Source organism: Phalaenopsis equestris, unplaced genomic scaffold, assembly GCF_001263595.1.
Source record: "Phalaenopsis equestris unplaced genomic scaffold, ASM126359v1 Scaffold000107, whole genome shotgun sequence".
Classification (NCBI taxonomy): Eukaryota; Viridiplantae; Streptophyta; class Magnoliopsida; order Asparagales; family Orchidaceae; genus Phalaenopsis; species Phalaenopsis equestris.
Window position 1 is genome coordinate 330,408 of NW_018164549.1, and position 19,230 is coordinate 349,637.

A 19,230-nucleotide genomic window follows, 5' to 3' on the forward strand; every position below is an offset into this window, starting at 1 on the left:
AGCAGAAAGGAAGCGTTTTTTTTTTTTTTTTTTGATAATGGTGGCGGGAGTAGTTACAGAAAATGGCAAACAAAGACATATATATATATAAATATATATTAAAACTGGGCTCCACACTCAACAGAATTTGCGATCCATTAGAAGATTTGGTTTTCGAGTTGGCAGATATGGTTTTTAGGATTTTATTGCATCTCTTGTTAAGGGTCTTTTGTTGCATCAGAAGATCTGAGTTTTGTTTTTATAATAAGGGAGTTGGATGTTCTTCGAATTTATGCAATTCATTGCGCTCGGGATTTGATTGTTTTTTGGGTTTATGATAAGAATGTGTTTCAGGTTGATTGTTCTTCGTGTTTATGTATTTTGTTATGCTATTGGGTTGGTTGTTCTTTGAGTTTATGTTGACAACGTGGTCGGAGTTGGTTGTTCTTCGGGTTTTTTATGATAATTTGATTCTTTTTTTTTAACTGTTGAAATTTATTTATGTTGATCTCTTTGAATTATTTCTAAAAATATGAACTTACAACTAATAGATAAATAAAAGTGCATAACAATCATTTTTCACAGAAACAACAGATCATTCAAATAGACACAACTCTTCACAATCAACAACTTATTCTATAAAGCGTAGCTGCCCCAAGCAGACCCTACGATGCCACATGTAAAATTTTAATGGTATCTGACAATAGTTTTTTATTTTATAAAATTTTATGCTATTTTTTTTATATTTAAGCAAATTTAATATTTATTCACAGATATTATCTATGCAAAGTTTGGCTGATATAGATGCAAAAAATTAGATGTTATATCATGTATGTAAATGCCCCCAAAAATATATTTGAGCTTGTAAATACCATCTAAGTAAGTACAATATCACAACCATAAATAAATACTTTATTTTTAGAGACTAATTGTTTAATTAAAGATGTTTTTAAAATATTATAACTTTCAATTATTATTTAGAAAAAAAGGCATCCATATTTTCTTTTTGGACCCTAAACTTTTCACATTTTAAAAAAACAGCCTTTTGCATCCAACACCAATCATTGCCCTTCGGGCGTTCCATGTGTTCTTTATGTTGATTTCTCTATATTTTTTAGGGCATTTGAGTGCACACCACAATTCTTGCACATTCGGAAGGTCAACCACAGACATACAAATCATCAGAAGACGTAGTAGCTGCCGGTGATTGGTCATAATATTTTTTTTTAACTATATGAGATTGTATGACGACAAGTTAAATGAAATTGTGTTTGAGAGTCATTTTGAGTAATAAATTATGGAATGCGATGAATTCAGATTTAAAAGATTTCATCCCTAAAACCTGAATTTAGTAAATCCTATAAATCGATAGATTTAACTTCGCACGCTTCAGATTTAAAAGCTCGGCTCGATAACAACTGTGACGATAAGCTGCGATAAATATACCTTTTCGTGGCCACATCAAAATAAATTCTCAAATTTAACCAATATTATACCTTTTTGTTAAATAACGGAGAATTTGACCCATTCCACATCCAACCAAGTCTACCTCAGACGACGCCGACAAACGCTTACTCTCAACGTGTTGACTACGCTGACATTTGACATCCTAAGCTAGAAACTTCCCACCCAGTCTGCAACGCAAACGCAATAATTGATTTCCCTTTCACACTCCCCTATATAAACAGCTCCCCACCATCATCTTCCCCACACAAAGCTCTCATCTTTCAATCTTCAAACCACTCAAAACTACTCATACAACCTCTCCTCCCACCCAATGGCATCTCAGACCATCCAAAACCACCGCGAAGGTGCTGAAATTTACAGAGGAGACGAACTCTGCAAGAAGAAGTCCATCGAACTGCTAGAACAGCTCTGCCTCCCCAAAGGTCTCTTTCCCCTAGAAGACATTGAGGAATTCGGCTACAATCGCGAAGCCGGCTTCATATGGCTGATACAAAAGAAGAAGAAAGATCACGTTTTTAAGCAAATAAAGAGGGCTGTGTCATATGCACCGGAGGTGACGGCCTTCGTGGAGAAGTACAAGCTGAAGAAGATGACCGGCGTGAAGACGAAGGAGCTGCTGCTATGGCTTTCTGTTGTCGAAGTTTATTTCGAGAAGCCCACATCTGAGAAGCTGACATTCAAGACTGGTACCGGACTCTCCGACAGCTTCGAAGCCTCTGCTTTTGAGCTGTAAGAGAAGATGAAGAGCAGAAATCAATTTGATGGAGCGATAGACTAGTTAGAAGATGATGTTGCTTCGTTGTTGTAGTTTTAATTTATGATGTATTCTGAAAATTTATCTTATTGTAATGTTGTGTTTTTTAATGAAAATTTATCTTTCTTGCTGCACATTAACTCTATCGTTTTTCTTCCCGGCTTTCTTGAATTCTTAATTAGAAACAATGCGCATGTTTCTTTGTTTCCGCCATGAACTCAGGGGATGGAGCTTTGCTTGAGGAGTTTGTCATGGGGGCCAATGGTGTTGTTGTCATCTCTGCAGATGTGAACCAGTGCTTCCATGGCTTCGTGTTGCTGAAGGTAGATCTTTCAAAGTTGCTATTAATCTATTGTGATTCAAGGGCTAAAAAGGAGCTGAGCTTGAGCGAGTTTGGGTTTTATTCGTGTTCAGCTCGTTCAAAGTTGCTAGTGAACAATATGTTTGTGTTGGGCCCATGTTCGGGTCGAATATAACTTGTTTAAAGTTATTAAAAAAAATAAATATAAGATGTTGAATTATAACTTATAAGAATTGTATGTAATATAAAACACAGAACTACATGTCACATGAGTTATTATGATTTAAACTTAAATATAAATAAATGATATATTATTATATAAGTAACACATATAATTTTTTTATTTCGAAGAAAAATGAGTTGAACACAATCAAATGAAGAGTTGTTTGTATATGTCTTGTTTATAACTCAAGCTTGAATAATTTATTCGTGATTGTCTCGTTTATTTAATGAATTAGTTAAACACAAACTATTTAAGGAGTCGAGCACATGCTATAATTGAAAAAGTAATATAATAGTCATCTAAAATCAACGTAAAATACAAGAAAATTGTTATGAAATATATATACTAGAACAGTTGATGTGATATATATATAAATCAAACAGGAGAACGATCGACGAAGCGAAAAATAGAACGAGAAAAATTACACCAGAAAAGAACACACAGATTTACGTGGTTCGGCAAATTGCCTATATCCACGGAGCTGCAGAGGATTTTACTACTTGAGAAAATTTACATCAGTCGATCACATCGACTTACAAGAGGAATCACTCACTCTTCATTGCTCTCTCTGTTCTTCTCTCTCTACACCGATATACACCGAAGAAAATTCTACACCGAGATACACCGAAGAGGACAAACTTACAAGAGAAATAAACCCAATTTCTCTTCTGCCACAAGCCACCAAGAAGAAGCCTAACGAGAACAATCTTCTTCTTCTTCTTCCTTCTTCTTCCTTCTGCCGCAAGAAACTACTACTCCTTGCACTTCTTCTCTTCCACTGTCCCGTGGAAACCCGAAGAACTCTTCCTCTATCCCGAGGAAACCTTAAAGAAGAAAATCGTGACTTCTTGTGTCATCCAGATATGAAGGAGAGTCTCTCCTTTTATCACGAAGAGAAAGGAGCGAAGGGATGCTTCTCTTCGCGAAATAGAGGAGGCGGGAACGGTTTCTGGAGAAGGGATGCTTCTCTTCGCAAAAAAGAAAGGAGGGATTTGTTATTTGTGAAGATGTGTGACCCTTCGAGAACGGAAGCGTCATTTTGCGAAAACAGAAGGAGAGGCGGGAGCGGGAGTTTGCGGGTTGGGTGGACCGGACTCCACGCCAGCGCTAACACTAGGGCGTTTGTTAAAATTAGCACACACATAATGCATTCAATATAAGAATTTTTTTTTAATTTGAATTTTTAGGTGAAAAAATCTTCGCTTCATACAATAAATAAGGGCCAATTTGCTTACATAAAATTGGATAATATACAAAATTAATATTTGTTTTTATTTTTCTTATACTTGCGCACTTAAACATCAAAATTCAAAAAAGAATCTCATCCCACTTTATTTATTCCACAATTTAATCCTGAGCATACAAATACTTAGGAATTGGGCGGTATGTATGTAAATGCCCCCCAAACCAATACCATAAACAATGCTAAACTTACCATATCAGCTTCAACAACACAATCAAGAATCTCCTTCTCCACACTCTGGATTGCTCTCTCTCATCGCCTTCCATCCCTCAGATCCTAAAACCTCCCCAAAATTACAAATAATCATACGATTACAAATCCGAGAGAGCCTTTATGCATCACAGAGGTTTGAGAGCAGCAACACATCTATCACATTCTCCACATTTAATACCCCTCTCACCAGCTTCTCCTCACACACCTTCTTCAACGAAGAGAACCCAAAGACATGCGAAAAATTCCCGTCAACAGTTTGCAAACATCACAAGGCACTCTATGGTTTGAAACAAGCTCCATGTCAATGGTTTGCCACTTTGACTACTTACTTACAGTTACTTGGTTTTCAAACTGTTAATGTTGATGCATCACTTCTGATTTTTCAAAATTCTACAGTCTTTATTTACATTCTTGTGTATGTCGATGATATACTTATATCAGGTAATATTGATAATCCTATTAATGACATTTTTGCTCAGCTCGCAACTCGTTTTGATATGAGAAAACTTAGTTCTATACATCATTTTTGGGGTATACATGTTCAACCCACACCTTATGGTTCCATTTAAATCAATCTCGATATGCTCAAGAGTTATTAAGTTGAGCTGGTTTGTTGGATTGTAAGTTTGTTCTCACTCTTCGTACAAAGTTTACTAATGATGCAAATCAATTTACCATTTATGCACAACCTACTTTCTATAGACATTTGGTAGGGTTTTCGCAATATCTTACATTAATCAGGTCGGACATCGCATATGTTATAAGAGGCAGTATGACAACGAATCAAGTGACATGTTGTCAGATTGTCATTTTGAGTAATAAATTTGGGAATGCAATAAATCCAAAATTCAAAGATTTTGTCCGTAAATCCTGAATTTAGTAAATCCTATAAATCGATGGATTTAACTTTGCACGATTCGGAATCAAGCTATATCTAATCCTCCTAACTGTCTGAAAAATTTTATGTCTGGACTCCAATAGTATGTCGTCACGTGTGCTACATCGCGGAGGTTATTGAAGTAGAACCGTGAAGGTTATTTCGAGGTTATTGAAGAGAAACTTATATTATCCACTTCAATAACCCAGAAATAACTCTGAATTACCTCTGTGGTTATACTTTAATAACCCTGAAATAACATCACATAAGTTATTTCGGGGTTATTTTTGGGTTATTTTTGGATTGTAAAAGTAGATATATGAGTTCATCTTCAATAATTCTAAAATAACTCAGAAATGAGCCCGAAATAACTTGCACAGTGTTATCGGGTTTAATAAAGTGGAACCGCGGAGATTATTTCAGAGTTATTTTGAGGTTATTTCAGTGTTATTGCGGAGTTTGTTGTTCCACTTTAATATTTTTTAGGCAGCACACATGACGATACATTACTGGGAGTTTGCATATAGAGCTGCATTCTGAGCATATAGAGCTGCATTCTGAGTTCGGACAGCATTGAATTTACATGATTTAATAATTCCAGAGCAAAATAAATTTTCAAATTTAACCAATGTTTAATAAATTTGAATTTATTAGATTTACTAAATCAAATTCAATAAGTTAAATATCTATTTGTTAAATAAGGGAGAATTTGACCCATTCCACATCCAACCAAGTTTGGCGCCGACAAATGCTTACTCTCAACGTGTTGACTCCGCTGACATCTGACTTGAAAAGATTCAAACTCCACCCAAAGCCTGCAACGCAATAATTGATTTCCCTTTCACACTCTGCAATATAAACAGCTCCCCACCATCATCTTCTCCACACAAGCTCTCATCTTTCAATCTTCAAACCACTCAAACTACTCATACAACCTCTCCTCCCATTTAATGGCTTCTCCGGCCATCTCAAACCACCAAGAAGGTGCTGAGATTTACAGAGGAGATGAACTCTGCAAGAAGAAGTCCATCGAACTGCTAGAAGAGCTCTGCCTCCCCAAAGGTCTCTTCCCCCTAGAAGACATTGAGGAATTCGGCTACAATCGCGAAGCCGGCTTCATATGGCTGATACAAAAGAAGAAGAAAGATCACGTTTTTAAGCAAATAAAGAGGGCTGTGTCATATGCACCGGAGGTGACGGCCTTCGTGGAGAAGTACAAGCTGAAGAAGATGACCGGCGTGAAGACGAAGGAGCTGCTGCTATGGCTCTCTGTTGTGGAAGTTTATTTCGAGAAGCCCACATCTAAGAAGCTGACATTCAAGACTGGTACCGGACTCTCCGACAGCTTTGAAGCCTCTGCTTTTGAGCTGTAAGAGAAGATGAAGAGCAGAAATCAATTTGATGGAGCGATAGACTCATTAGCAGATGATGTTGCTTTGTTATTGTAGTTTTAGTTTTTGATGTATTCTGAAAACTTATCTTATTGTAATGTTGTGTTTTTTAATGAAAATTTATCTTTCTTGCTGCACATTAACTCTTTATTGTTTTTCTTCCCGGCTTTCTTGAATTCTTAATTAGAAACAATGCGGCATATTTCTTTGTTTCCGCCATGAACTCAGGGGATGGAGCTTTGCTTGAGGAGCTTCTCATGGGGGCTGATGGTGCGGCAGCCATCTCTGCAGATGTGAACCAGTGCTTCCATGGCTTCGTGTAGCTGGAGGTAGATCTTTCCCAATTGTATCATCTTCAACCTCTCTTTTTTTCTCTGGTTATAGTTTCAAGGATATATAAACAATCAAAAGAAAGCATTTTGACATCAATTTCGCAATTTATTTCTTTTAAAATTAAGCTATTGTGATTCTAGGGCTAAAACAGAGTTGAGCACGAGCAAGTTCAGGTTTGATTCGTGTTTTGCTTGTTCAAAGTTGCTCATGAACAATATGTACGTGTTGGGCCCACGTTTAGGTCAAACACATCTCATTTAAAATTATTAAAAATAAATAAATATAAGATGCTGAATTAGAATTTGCAACAATTCTATGCAATAGAATGCTCAGAACTGCATGATGACACGAACTGTTATGATTTAAACTTTGATATAAATAAATGATATATTATTTTATAAGTAAAACATATGATTTTTTATTTCAAATTAAAATGAGTCGAATACGATCAAACGAAGGGTTGTTTGTGTATGCCTCGTTTATAATTCAAGCTTAAATAATTTGTTCGTATTCATCTCGTTTATTTAACAAATGAGTTAAACACGAACTACTTAACGAGTCGAGCATGTACTATATCTGAATTGACAACTTCTAATTGTGAGTTGAAGAAAACTTTGCTTCATACAACAAATAAGGGCCAATTTAATTACATAAAATTGGATAATATATAAAATTAATATTTGTTTTTATTTTCTTATACTCGCGCACTTAAACATCAAATTTCAAAAAAGAATCTCATCCCATTTATTTATTCCACAATTTAATCATGAGACATATAAATACATAAATTTAATAGTTAAAAAGAATAATATGAGCTTTATTTTCAAAAATAATGAAAATTTCAGCCTAAATATCCCTAATAAATTATACACAATCTTGTTCTAAGTAATTTTGTCAAATAAATAATGCCAAAAAAAAAAAATGTTGCTAAAATTATCATTAAATATTTTAAATTTTCTTTAGATACAACTTATTAAACAACAAATTAAAAAAAAAAAATTGAAAATAAATTATAGCCCAACATATTTAAATCTATTAAATTTGCTTTGAGATAAGTTAATGCCCATAAAAATGGTTAAACACCAAATTAAAAAAGAGGGCATAATAGCCATATACATTGTTCTCTACTTTCCATTAGAATTGATGATGTTGCTCGCTCATTTCACGATATGATGATATGCTTCCACTTCTTTCCAATGGTTTCTACATGTGGTCTCATTCTGTTATGTACTCATCGGCTATGTTCCACTTCTTTCCAATATTTTTGTTTTTCCAATTATTTTTTTATGTTGTTGGATTGGTTGTTCTTCGGGATTATGTTGACAAGATGCTCGGGATTGCTTGTTCTTCGAGTTTATGAAGATAATGTGATCATTTTAGGTTTTTCTTTTTTTTTACTATTGAAATTTATTTATGTTTTTGACACTATGAACATTTAAGTTAGTTTAATATAATTTAAATTAAATATTATTTTTATCAATTCATTAAATAATATTTTAATATAAGAACACTTTTAAATATTTTAAACAATAATTTAAGTAAAAATTTTAAAATATGAATTTTTTTTTATTTTTAATTTATATTTTTTATTTCTAGAATTTGATCAAACAGTTTGTTAAAATTAAACAATATTTGAACCGACTCGTTCTTTAGAAACTAAATCGATTCGCTGAGTCAATCCTAATTCTAATCAAGTCAATCTCGATTCTATGTTGAAATATTTATGAGCTTGAACCGAACTGATTGAATGACTGATTCACGATTGAACCAGATGTTATGTATGTAAATTTTCATATTTATTGATTATTTTTTATACTTGATAATTGAAATAAATTTGGCATATTTACCCAACAACTAATCCTAAAGTTATTAAACATCTTCGCTCGCAATAAGATGTGTACTCGAAATGTCAAAATATTCAAAAACATAACACCAAAGTCTTCAAATAATTGGCTTTTCATACATTGCTTTCTTGTTATGTGCCACTTACCGTGACTCTTTGGTTGACATAATTTAAGACCCCTAGAGTCACGAGTTCGATCCCGCCTATGTGCGGGATGGAATTCTTAGGAACGAGAGATTGATCGAGAGGCTCGTATAAATACATTTCTTGCTTTCAATAAGAAACAACAAAATCTAATCCAAGCTTAATAGTAGCTCCAATAAACATCCATCAAATAAAAAATAGGAAAAAAATAACTAAAAATATAATTAAAATCAGTTCTTCAAATCATGCTTCAAGACCCTGTTTGGCATTGCTTTTGCTACAGAATTACAATAAAAATCTGAAGAGATTCAGAAACAGAGGTAGAGAATCCATTCATGGAGGAAACAACAAACTTGCTAAGTGGGAGAGTTGAACAGAAGAGCTCCTTTCCTCAGCTGCAAAACAAATGTTTGAAAACATTTATTAATGAACTGCCAAACTCGAGAAGAGGTTCTATAAGACTCGACTCACCGAGTCCACTCAATGAACAACACAAAGTGTTTGTATAAACTATTTTATATTAGTTTATTCAAGTAATCAAACCAACCTTAGATAAAATTTTAACAAAACCGACGTGTAAGCAAACGAGGTTGAACATTAACGTGCTCGTTCTTTAATGTTATAGTGACAATATTCGTTTATCGTTCAACAAGTAACCTGATAAATTATTGAATAGTATTTGAACTTCAAAACAACAGAAATAACAATGGGTGAATCAGATCTAATTTAATTAAAACACAAATTTCTATTTGTCTAGCAATAATAAGCATATGCTAAAATTATTAGCATCAAATCTATAATTAATTAGACTTAATTGAATCTCAATCACAACTAAATCCAAAAAAGGAAAAAAAATAAAAAAGATCAATAATTTAGCTATATGTGACCCTATGAACTCCCAAAATTATATTTTCAATTTAAGATCAGGTTAAATCCTAACCTTCAAATGAGTTAATGAAGGAGTTTATGAAACAACTTGCATTCAATGTGTGTAAATATACAATATATCTATGAGGCAATAATTCTCATGTATTTATATATCTAACACCTAAACCAATTTATTTATATTTATAACACTCAAAACTTTAACATCACATCAAAAATAACACTATTACTAATAGTATAAATGAGAAAAAACCTCTTCATAAATAGGCTTATGACACCAAGTGTTATAGCTTGTATACATCAAACTTTATATGTTTGATATGCAATACATACGAATTGTGTGGCATGTGAAGAAATTTCCCTTTATATATATTGTATAGATGCATGATGACATATCTTCTATAAGCTATATATGACTTTCAAATGAATTTTATGTTCTTGAACAGCACATGTTCAACTCGATAAGTTACTAAGTCGAAAACAAAAAGAATTTTTTTTTGTTCGTTTGCTTATCGAGCCAAGTTGAACAATACTCGAGCTAAATCAAACTTTGCATTTATACCCCTATTTAGTAAGGAAAGAAGGAAAAGAGGGGAAAAAGCATTGGGCAATTAAAGAGAGTGGAAATATAGAAAAGGGGAGGAGTTGTACAACTAAAAGCATCACATTCTTCCTCATTGATTCCAACATAACCCACAAAATCTTCCTTAGGAATAAGATGGCAAGAAGTTAGAATTCTAAATACCACAATATGAACTACCTTAATTTTAAAATAGCAACTATGGGTAAGAAAATAAAAAAATTAATTGAGAATTTTTAACCAAAAGAATTTGTGCTAAAATGAAGGGCATACCTGAGCCAAGTGGCGATCCTTCTTCAACTCTTGAGTTCTCATTCTATCGCCGGATGATCTAGCAATCCTCTAAATGTGCGAAAACACGGATTTCGCATAAGAAATGAGCAATAGCAATAAATAACATGGCAAAATGAAGGCTAAAAAAGGAATAGATATAACACAAATATATATATGTTTACATTTCAATTCATTTATTCTTAAGCATATTCATACAACTCCCAATTCTTATGCTTTTACATATCCAACACGAAAACTTTGCTTTTACATTTATGCCAGCCAAATATTTCATATTACATAAAAAATATCACCATTTCGACGTTCAAAAGTGAAAAAAAGCATTTCCATGCATAAGTTATCATATACGTAAGAAAGGAAGTTCAAGTGTTGATATGTAAATACATAACAATTGAGTGGTGTGCATGTGAATCTCATTCTAGATATTATTAACTCCATAATTCAAATTTAATTATAATGAGCCGTCTAATAGTAGCCAAAAAATGTATCTTTGAAGCTAATCAATTGCATATGTGATCAAGCTTTGAAGAAGATGCTCTTTGAAGACAGAAACATTGCTTAAAGAGATGCATGTAGAAAATAATTAACAATAAAAATCTAAGACCTAATCAGGTTTATTTATTTCATTTTTATTAAATTAGCATGTAGGATTTATTAGGCTAAAATGATGGCTTAGCTATAGAATGAGTCATCTAGGCTCTGTTTGCATTCCTTTAATTCAGTTTGCAATACTCATTTTCTCCCATAATTTATCAGATAATTAGATATTATTGCATCTTTTGGTACATATAAACAATATATGTACTTATTCATCAAAACCTGATTTAAGAAAAACCAGGGGGGGAAATGAAAAAAATTAGTAAAGAAGGGATGATTTACAAACTAACCCTTTCTGAGGATGATAGATTGCTTTCAGCATGTGGTATGAGGTGGAATACATTATGCAGCAGTTCATTATCCTGCATGAACATTAGAGAAATAATTGAGGAATATGCATGAGGGGCATTTACATACATACCACCCAATTCCTAAGTATTTACACATCTAACACCTAAATTTCGTTTTTTAAATTTATCCCCCACCCAAATCTTTCATATCACATAAAAAAATAGTAGTATTTTAACTTTTAAATAGTGAAATACATTCGTTCATGCATAAGGTGGCATATATGTAAAAAATTGAAGTCGAGGTGTTAGACATGCAAATGCTTAGGAATTGAGTGGTATGTATGTAAATCTTCCTATAAATAATTAATATTAAAAAATGACAATAATCTCATAGTTTAAGCAACCTGTGCATGCTTGAGGAAACCGCTCCCAAGAAAGCGTTTTAAGAAGTTCAACTGAAAAGAAAATAAAGTGAATTTCATTAAAAAAAGGCCTAAAATATGCATCCAGTTATTGCAAAAATATAAATCAACAGAGACATCATAAACCAACAAGAAGGATTATGTGAGAAATTTTTATATTTAAGAGTGGTGATCGAATCCATGGCGGAAGAAAGAAGATTAAAGATCAGTTTAGGACGGCTACAGCTTTTTGTAAAGGCGAACGTAAAAATTTGATGAGTAAAGCAATTTCTTTGAAAGTTACGGCGAGAATTAAAAAAAAAATTCTTTTTTAACAACTTTTTTACAGCCAACACAACGAATCTGGTTGCAAAAAATAACTTCTAGCCATAAAATTATTTTAAATGCAACAAGAAAACAATTTCTAAAACAAATTGTGGTGACGATCTGAAATGTAATAATAGCAGAAAGGGCTGTAAGCGAGCCGAGCTTGAGCGAGCTCAAGCTGGGCTCGTGCTCGGCTCGTTCGAAATTGGCTGAGATTTGAAATTGCTCGTGAGCGGTGATTTCGTGTTTGACTCAACTTACATATTTTTATTCGTGTTAGGCTAATGTTTGGGTTCAAATTGGCTCGTTTAAATTAATTAAAAAAATAGATGCAGGGATGTCGCAGAACCACATGACCACACCACATTAGCTGCTATGATTTAAATTGATATATAAATATATATGATATATTATTATATAAATAATATACATTATTTCTTTATTTCAAACAAAAACGAGCCGAACACGAGCTGTTTACGAACAACGAGTTTTTTTGATAGCTCTAACAGCATAATGCTGTCCCAAACAAACCCTTAAAGAGAGTATAGAAAAATAGAATGAAAAGAAAAGCAACAAATATAAGGCGACAGAAGATAAGAAGTAAAAAAGGGTAGGAATTACGACAAAGAGGAAGAAAATGGGTTTCAACTATCATACAAAGGACTGTAAATTTTTCAAACTGAAGCCGAATGAAGTATTAAAAAGAAATTCTTGGTGCTGAAATAGACTTCAAAAATCAAAATAAAATACAATTGCACAAGCCTCATGATTCATACCTGAATCAATTTAGTCCAAGTAGAAGTTGTCAACACACCTTGCTTCTTAGAAACTATTAAAGATGTCTCAGGAAGTTTGCCATCCTGCAAAAAATTTATATTAACTTGAGGTTGAAAGTATAATTTATAGCCATAAATGTAAAAATATGTAATTTCAAAAAAAAAAGTAATACCATAAGATAATCATAAATCTTCTGAAATATGTCGCGTTGAGCATTCAAACATTTTTTATCAGTGCCCTTGCCACCCGCCTCCATTGCCAGAACCGAAACTAGAGATATTATTTTTTCTTTCAAGGATAATAAATACACAAACCACTTCGGTTTCGAGGGCACGTCCTCGAGATTCTCGAGATCATTAGTCTCAGTCGATAATTTGCCGGCTATCACTATTTCAAAAATGACAGCTATAGCTTCACCAGCAGCTATTCGAACAGCACGGTCACCTTTTTCGAGAAGATTACAAAGGAAAGAAATCATCCTGCAATTACTATTTTGGTAAGGGGGAAAAATAAAATGTGAATAATTGAAGCTAAAAAGGTTCGAGCTTCACTTACTCGGTCCACATATCGAGGTCAACCCTCCAGCCGGTCAATGTCGTCAGAAGAAACGACCATGCACATAGAGCTGCCACTAATGTAGCGGAGCTCGGTTTAGCAACAACTACAGCCTGTAAGGACAAAATAAAATATAATGAATAAGGGAAATTGGCATACATACCACACATTTTTTCTGTGTTTACACATCAAACACCAAATGTTTGATATTTACATTTATCCCTTGGTGTCATAAATCTATACATGAAAACGCGTGCATCATTTTTAAAAAGTAAGATTTGACATTGAAGATATGAATGTTATGAATCAAAATATGAAAGTTTAGGTGTTGGACATGTAAATATATAAGAATTGTGTGGTATGAATAAAAGATATTGTAACCGGTTACAGACAATAAAACATAATATTTACTATCTTTTTGTGAAATTTTTACAAAAAAAAACTACAAGATTGAATACCTTAGAACGCGATTTTGGATGAATAATCTCCCAAATAACTTTCATGATTGCCTCAGTTTCCTCCCAGTTATTAGAACCAACAAAAGTGACAACTGCTAGAGAATCAAGTACCTACAGATATAAATCATACAATATTACAAATCTGACAAATACATGTTCCAAAAATACGTTGGGCCAAATCGTAAAATACGTACAAAAATCCTAACTGCATCGGGTCCAGAAATAAGAACTCGAGAGAGTGGAGGTGTTGACTCCCCCATAATTTCATGTGTGTTGCTGCCAGTACCACCAGTGATAGCCAGCAAGCCTTTTGAATAAAACAAAAGAATTAAAAATATTTCAATTTCGACATTAGAGTCGAAAATAGGATTAGAGGAATACCAATAGCACGAGCAGAAAGGCAGGCCTCCTTTACAGAACCTCGTTTCAGCGAACCGAGGTATTGATGCAATAAAGTAATGCATCTGTCACATGAAAATACCCTCCAAGTCAAGTGCGCAAAGTGAAAAAATAAGTCATAAAGCACTATAGGCCTTTGATGAGTGATAAGATCAATAATAGTTACTTGGTCATTTTTGAAAAAAATTATCTGACAATGTAATTACGTGAAATGACCAATATTGATTTGAATAACATCATGAAGAACTTACCTGTCCTGTATGAAGTCAAGAAGCACATGGCCTTCAAAAGCAGTAACAAGCCCAGCCAAAGCTATCTCTCTAGTTGAACCTCTATCAAATAAAGAATAAGTAAGAAATAGCTATTAATGTTTTAGATGAGAAGAAGAAGTCTAGAGAAAAACTTCAAGAAAAACAACCTAAATGCATAAAGTTCTGACTTCTTTAAAACGTGCTAGTTCTGTCAGAAGATTGAATGAAAAATCTTACCTTCTTTAAAGACGATCTTACCTTCAAAGCTATACGTAAGATTGAATGAAGTCCCTTTAGGACCATAGTAGGATGAGCCATAAAGTAAATCAAAAGAGATCAAGCTCACAAAGAGACAACATGGTCCATGATAACACATAAGCTAAACATGGTGTACAAAACTTATCAACCCTTGACAAAATCCAAGTACACTCGTTAATATAAACAAACAATAAGTCAATAAATACCCTTATAAAGATGACTATCAACGGAATATCTAGTTTCTATCGTGAGCACTCTAAAATGATATTCTAGAGGGCATACCATAGTTATCAATCCACGAAGACAACTCTAGCATGCAAAACGAGGACGCTACAAGTAACATAAACTAATGATCTCACGTAAACAAGTGAACATTCATCTTTATTAGCCTTAATTCATGTTAAATGTAATATGAGGTATTAAATGTGTTCTTCACAAATCATTTAAAAAATCTGTCCATGCAATGTTAGGTTTACTCACTTTCCCTCTTAATCCTCTAATACTAACTTTATAACCTTGCCTAAAATATGCATTTTTACCTGCTGTTGCACTTGCCTAAAGTATTTAAGTCTATTTAAGGTCATCTTCTTCGATAGATGTTACTCATACATTTCCTTTAATATAATCATTTTGAAGATTATATTTTTAAATTATCACACATGCCGATGTTAATATATTTTTAAATTTATCAACTCGACATAGATATCCATGAAATATTAATAATTTTCTCACATGCATACAACACCAATAAGCCTCCATAATATTTTCTTTTCATATAAAGCTCTCAAGGCACTTTTTGATTTAAACATCCAGCATCAACTTTAAAAGTCATATCCTCACCTACACCTTCACAATTTTGTATATTAGATTCAAAACACTTAAACATATCATACATATGCATTACATTATCTTTTAATAATACTGAAAGATAAAAGTTTAGCCTGCTAAAATTAAATATCATGTACTAAATCTTTGATCTACTAATTTTTATGTTACTATTTTCTAACATCTTCCCAACAATTAAAATTTTTCATTGATTTTGATCAAAATGTAACCAATTAGAATAATATCATCTTGTAAAAAGAAAATAAAGAACATACAGTTAAGTACCTCAATTTCTATATCATTTGTAATCATCTCTATAGTCAATACAAACATATATATACTCAATACTGATCCTCGATGTAAGTTTATGGAAATATAGTGACTTGTGCCGCTTTATATCTAATTCTAATACAAGTCAATGCTTCAACAAGCATTACTTTAATGAAGTCAATGTATTTTTGGCACACACATTGTTCCCTTTAAGCACAACAAATGAATCCTTACAGTATTCGATCATATACTTTTTCAAGATCAATATAATCATTTAAATATCTTTCCTTTTTTCGAATTATTTTTAATTATGCTTATAAGAAATTCACGGCATAAAATCAAATAATTTTCTGAAATTGATGTAATTTTCTATGCTTATGTTCTTCACTAGCTTTCATAGCTTCATAATATTACTTATAAACTTAATTCCTCAATTGCCAGCAAAATCTTGAAAATACCTTTATTATCAAATGCTTATAACAAAATATTTCTTGTTCTTCTATTTTCCATCCTCTTAATCTTTCAAATTCTATTTGAAAATTTTTTAGCCAAATCACTATAATATAGTTCTTAACTCTTCAGATCTCAACAAGCATCTCATCTTAATCTAAAATTGTACCTTTATGCATCTTTATAGCCAAATCAACTTCACATTTTTAATCAGCAATGTTATATTTCATTATGTTGTTCTTCATGCCCTTCCAAAAATAATTTCCTCCTTAATGCACTCATTTAGTAATTTTTCAAAGTAACATTTGCATATTTCATGATGTATTCATCTTGAACCAATATCCAATCAGATTCACTTTTAACACATCCAACTTGATCAAAATCTCAAAATCTCTTATGCTTTATCTTAGATATACTACATATCTCATTTTCCCCTTCCTTAGTACTAAATTTATCATATAAACCATTAGCAATTGTTTTTTTTTTAACTAATAACATATTTTGCAAGGCATCTGATTTTTTTTTTAATATCATTATAACCACAAAAGTATTCAACTTCTCACTCTTAAAACACATCTTCTCTCCTTAGGGGCCATCTGGGATAACTTTTATTTTATTATTTCTATTTTGTGATCTTATTTACTTTTGTTTGTGCTTGATTTTAAATTAAAATGTGTTCGGCATGTTCAATTAGGATATTGGTGTTTTAAAAATCAATCAAATCTAAGAGGTTGTTTGGCAAAAAATGTGATTTAAGTTAATAATATTTAGTAAATCCTGTAAATCCGGATTTACTAAATATTGCATGGAAAACCATATAACAAGAAAATTTCCTAAATCCCGCGAATCCATCAAACCGTTTGGAAACTTCGACGTAAATCCACCCCTATCAAACTGTTTGGAAACTTCAACATAAATCCACCCCGACCCCCTACGCACTCCTTGTAAATCCTGTAAATTGACCGAATGCGGTATTTAGGATTTATGGGATTTACGGCCGAAATCCGTGAAATCCGGATTTATCAAATCTGCGCTTTCATTCCTTCCAAAGTGACCATCTGGCAAGATTTAGCCTACATACCGCTCTAAATCCATTGCCAAACAACCTCTAAAAGTTATTTGGAGTATTTTTAAAACAAGTATATTTACTTTTTAAGTATAAAATTGAAAACATGTAAGAAAATCATTAAACAAATACGTTTTTAATAAACAAAGGCAAAACAAAAAAATAAAATTGATTCCAAATGGGCCATTAGTAAGCATTTAAATTAGCTCTCTCAACCATTAAGTCTCTTCATTAATGAAGAATATATTTCTACACTCTCTTAAAATGTCTACAACAATCCTTTTACAGCCAACTTACAAGAAATCCTGCAAATCTTAATCACAAAATCAGCAAGTGTTGTAAAACCAAATCAAACAGAAACAAGTCTCTAGGGACAAATATATAAACAAGAAAATTATGAAAATAACCTCTTCTCATATAGAGCTTCAAGGTGTTTCTCAAGCGTAAACTCCTGCGAGTCAACGCTCTCTGTCTCATGAGCTAAAACATGGTCTGAAATAGCCGTCGAACCAGAATCCACGCTATCATCATCGCTATAATCAAGCTGATCTACCTCAACAGTCTTCTGCTTTCCTGCAAAAGATCCACACTTCCATATCAAAACCCTAAAAAGATCAAATTTTGACGCCCTGTCACAACAAATTACCAAACCAGATCCAAAAAAAAGTAATCTTTAAAACAAAAACTTACGCCTCCCCATCGCAAAATCTTGCCCTAGGGTGCCGGAATCAAGAACTGGCGAGATGAGCACGAAAATCAACCGGATGAAAATAACAAGTACAGTTCGAATCGGAGGAATTCATAAACCGAGCAGTAATCGCGACTGGGATCGAAGAAGAAGAAGAGAAAGGCAAGGGGGCGTGAAATGTTCCGGAGAAGAACAAAGCCATGTGATGAAAGGGGAGCGGATGGGGATAAGCGGCAGCAAATTGCGCAGGGGAGGAAATGGTAGTAAAGCAGGCTGAGGGCTGGGAAGATAATGGGAGGCAGTGGTTGACTGAAAATTTTCGATTTTTAAGCGGTGCGGTCAAACTAATAGGGCGAAAGATAGGTTTTTTTTAAGGGATAATTATATAATCATCACCCAAAATATTGATCTTTACGTATTATTCGCAAAGGTGACATTTTTTTCCTATGTCGCGATCAAACTATTTATATTTTGTAAAAATGAATGAAAAGGGATGGTCAGTTTGTAAATAGCAAGTTTTGGGGCTCTGTATGTAAATAAATGCTCCTTTTCTTTAATTGTTATAGATAAAAAGGTTGATGTTTCTAAAGTTTTGCAACAACAAAATACCCTTTTTAAATTTTATTCTATCCAAATAGGTGTACCAATTTTTGCTATGTTTCCCCCATTAGAAAAATAAGAAAATGATAATAAATTATATATATATTTACCATCCCTTTTCATTCAGACGCAATAATATTAATTGCGTCTGAAATATATATATAAAGTGTGTGTGTGCCGCATAACCGGCTTGTTGGTTGACATCTTCAGTTGGTTGACATCTTCGGTATAAGACCTCTGAGGTTTGAGGTTCGAATCACCTCCAGCACAGTTGGTCTTAAGAAAGTGACACTCGAATTGTTAGACATATTAGAGGTTTATATAAAACACATGCAAATACATGAGACTTGAGGGGTATGCATGCAAATATTTCAGGATAAAATTTGGTCCCGAAGAATATTCGGATTGAAATTTAATTAAATAATATTATTATTTTAAATGAATAAATTATAAATATTGAAGTATTAAATTTAAAATAAACTAACAATTGTGTA

At 32.9% G+C, this 19,230-nt stretch overlaps 3 protein-coding genes across 3 annotated transcripts; 2 read left to right on the forward strand and 1 right to left on the reverse strand.

Annotated features, from left to right (window-relative positions):
* The first annotated feature begins 1,676 nt into the window (after window positions 1–1,676).
* Window positions 1,677–2,334, forward strand: LOC110020820. The gene has a single exon (XM_020719076.1). The coding sequence runs from the start codon at window positions 1,757–1,759 to the stop codon at window positions 2,177–2,179; it is 423 nt and encodes a 140-aa protein (XP_020574735.1). The 5' UTR covers window positions 1,677–1,756; the 3' UTR covers window positions 2,180–2,334.
* Window positions 2,335–5,937: 3,603 nt separating this feature from the next.
* On the forward strand, window positions 5,938–6,585 carry LOC110020831. The gene has a single exon (XM_020719087.1). It carries the CDS (start codon window positions 6,008–6,010, stop codon window positions 6,428–6,430), a length of 423 nt encoding a protein of 140 aa, XP_020574746.1. The 5' UTR covers window positions 5,938–6,007; the 3' UTR covers window positions 6,431–6,585.
* A 2,402-nt stretch (window positions 6,586–8,987) lies between these two features.
* LOC110020865 (interferon-related developmental regulator 2-like) lies at window positions 8,988–18,485 on the reverse strand. Its single transcript, XM_020719133.1, has 13 exons — window positions 18,139–18,485; window positions 17,856–18,021; window positions 14,580–14,660; window positions 14,311–14,393; window positions 14,124–14,236; window positions 13,930–14,040; window positions 13,472–13,584; window positions 13,089–13,395; window positions 12,916–12,999; window positions 11,816–11,866; window positions 11,412–11,483; window positions 10,507–10,575; window positions 8,988–9,163 (listed from the first exon to the last, which is right to left on the reverse strand). The coding sequence occupies exons 1-13, from the start codon at window positions 18,146–18,148 to the stop codon at window positions 9,125–9,127; spliced, it is 1,299 nt and encodes a 432-aa protein (XP_020574792.1). The 5' UTR covers window positions 18,149–18,485; the 3' UTR covers window positions 8,988–9,124.
* Window positions 18,486–19,230: the final 745 nt, after the last annotated feature.

Bases quoted from the DNA above. Each gene is read 5' to 3' on its own strand.
- LOC110020865 (XM_020719133.1), bottom strand. The intron at 14,394-14,579 runs GTAAGTTCTTCA...TTCATGTGACAG, and splicing joins CTTGACTTCATACAGGACAG to ATGCATTACTTTATTGCATC. The intron at 9,164-10,506 runs GTATGCCCTTCA...TTTGTTTTGCAG, and splicing joins AGGATCGCCACTTGGCTCAG to CTGAGGAAAGGAGCTCTTCT.
- LOC110020820 (XM_020719076.1), top strand. From the start codon at position 1,757: ATGGCATCTCAGACCATCCAAAACCACCGCGAAGGTGCTGAAATTTAC.
- LOC110020831 (XM_020719087.1), top strand. From the start codon at position 6,008: ATGGCTTCTCCGGCCATCTCAAACCACCAAGAAGGTGCTGAGATTTAC.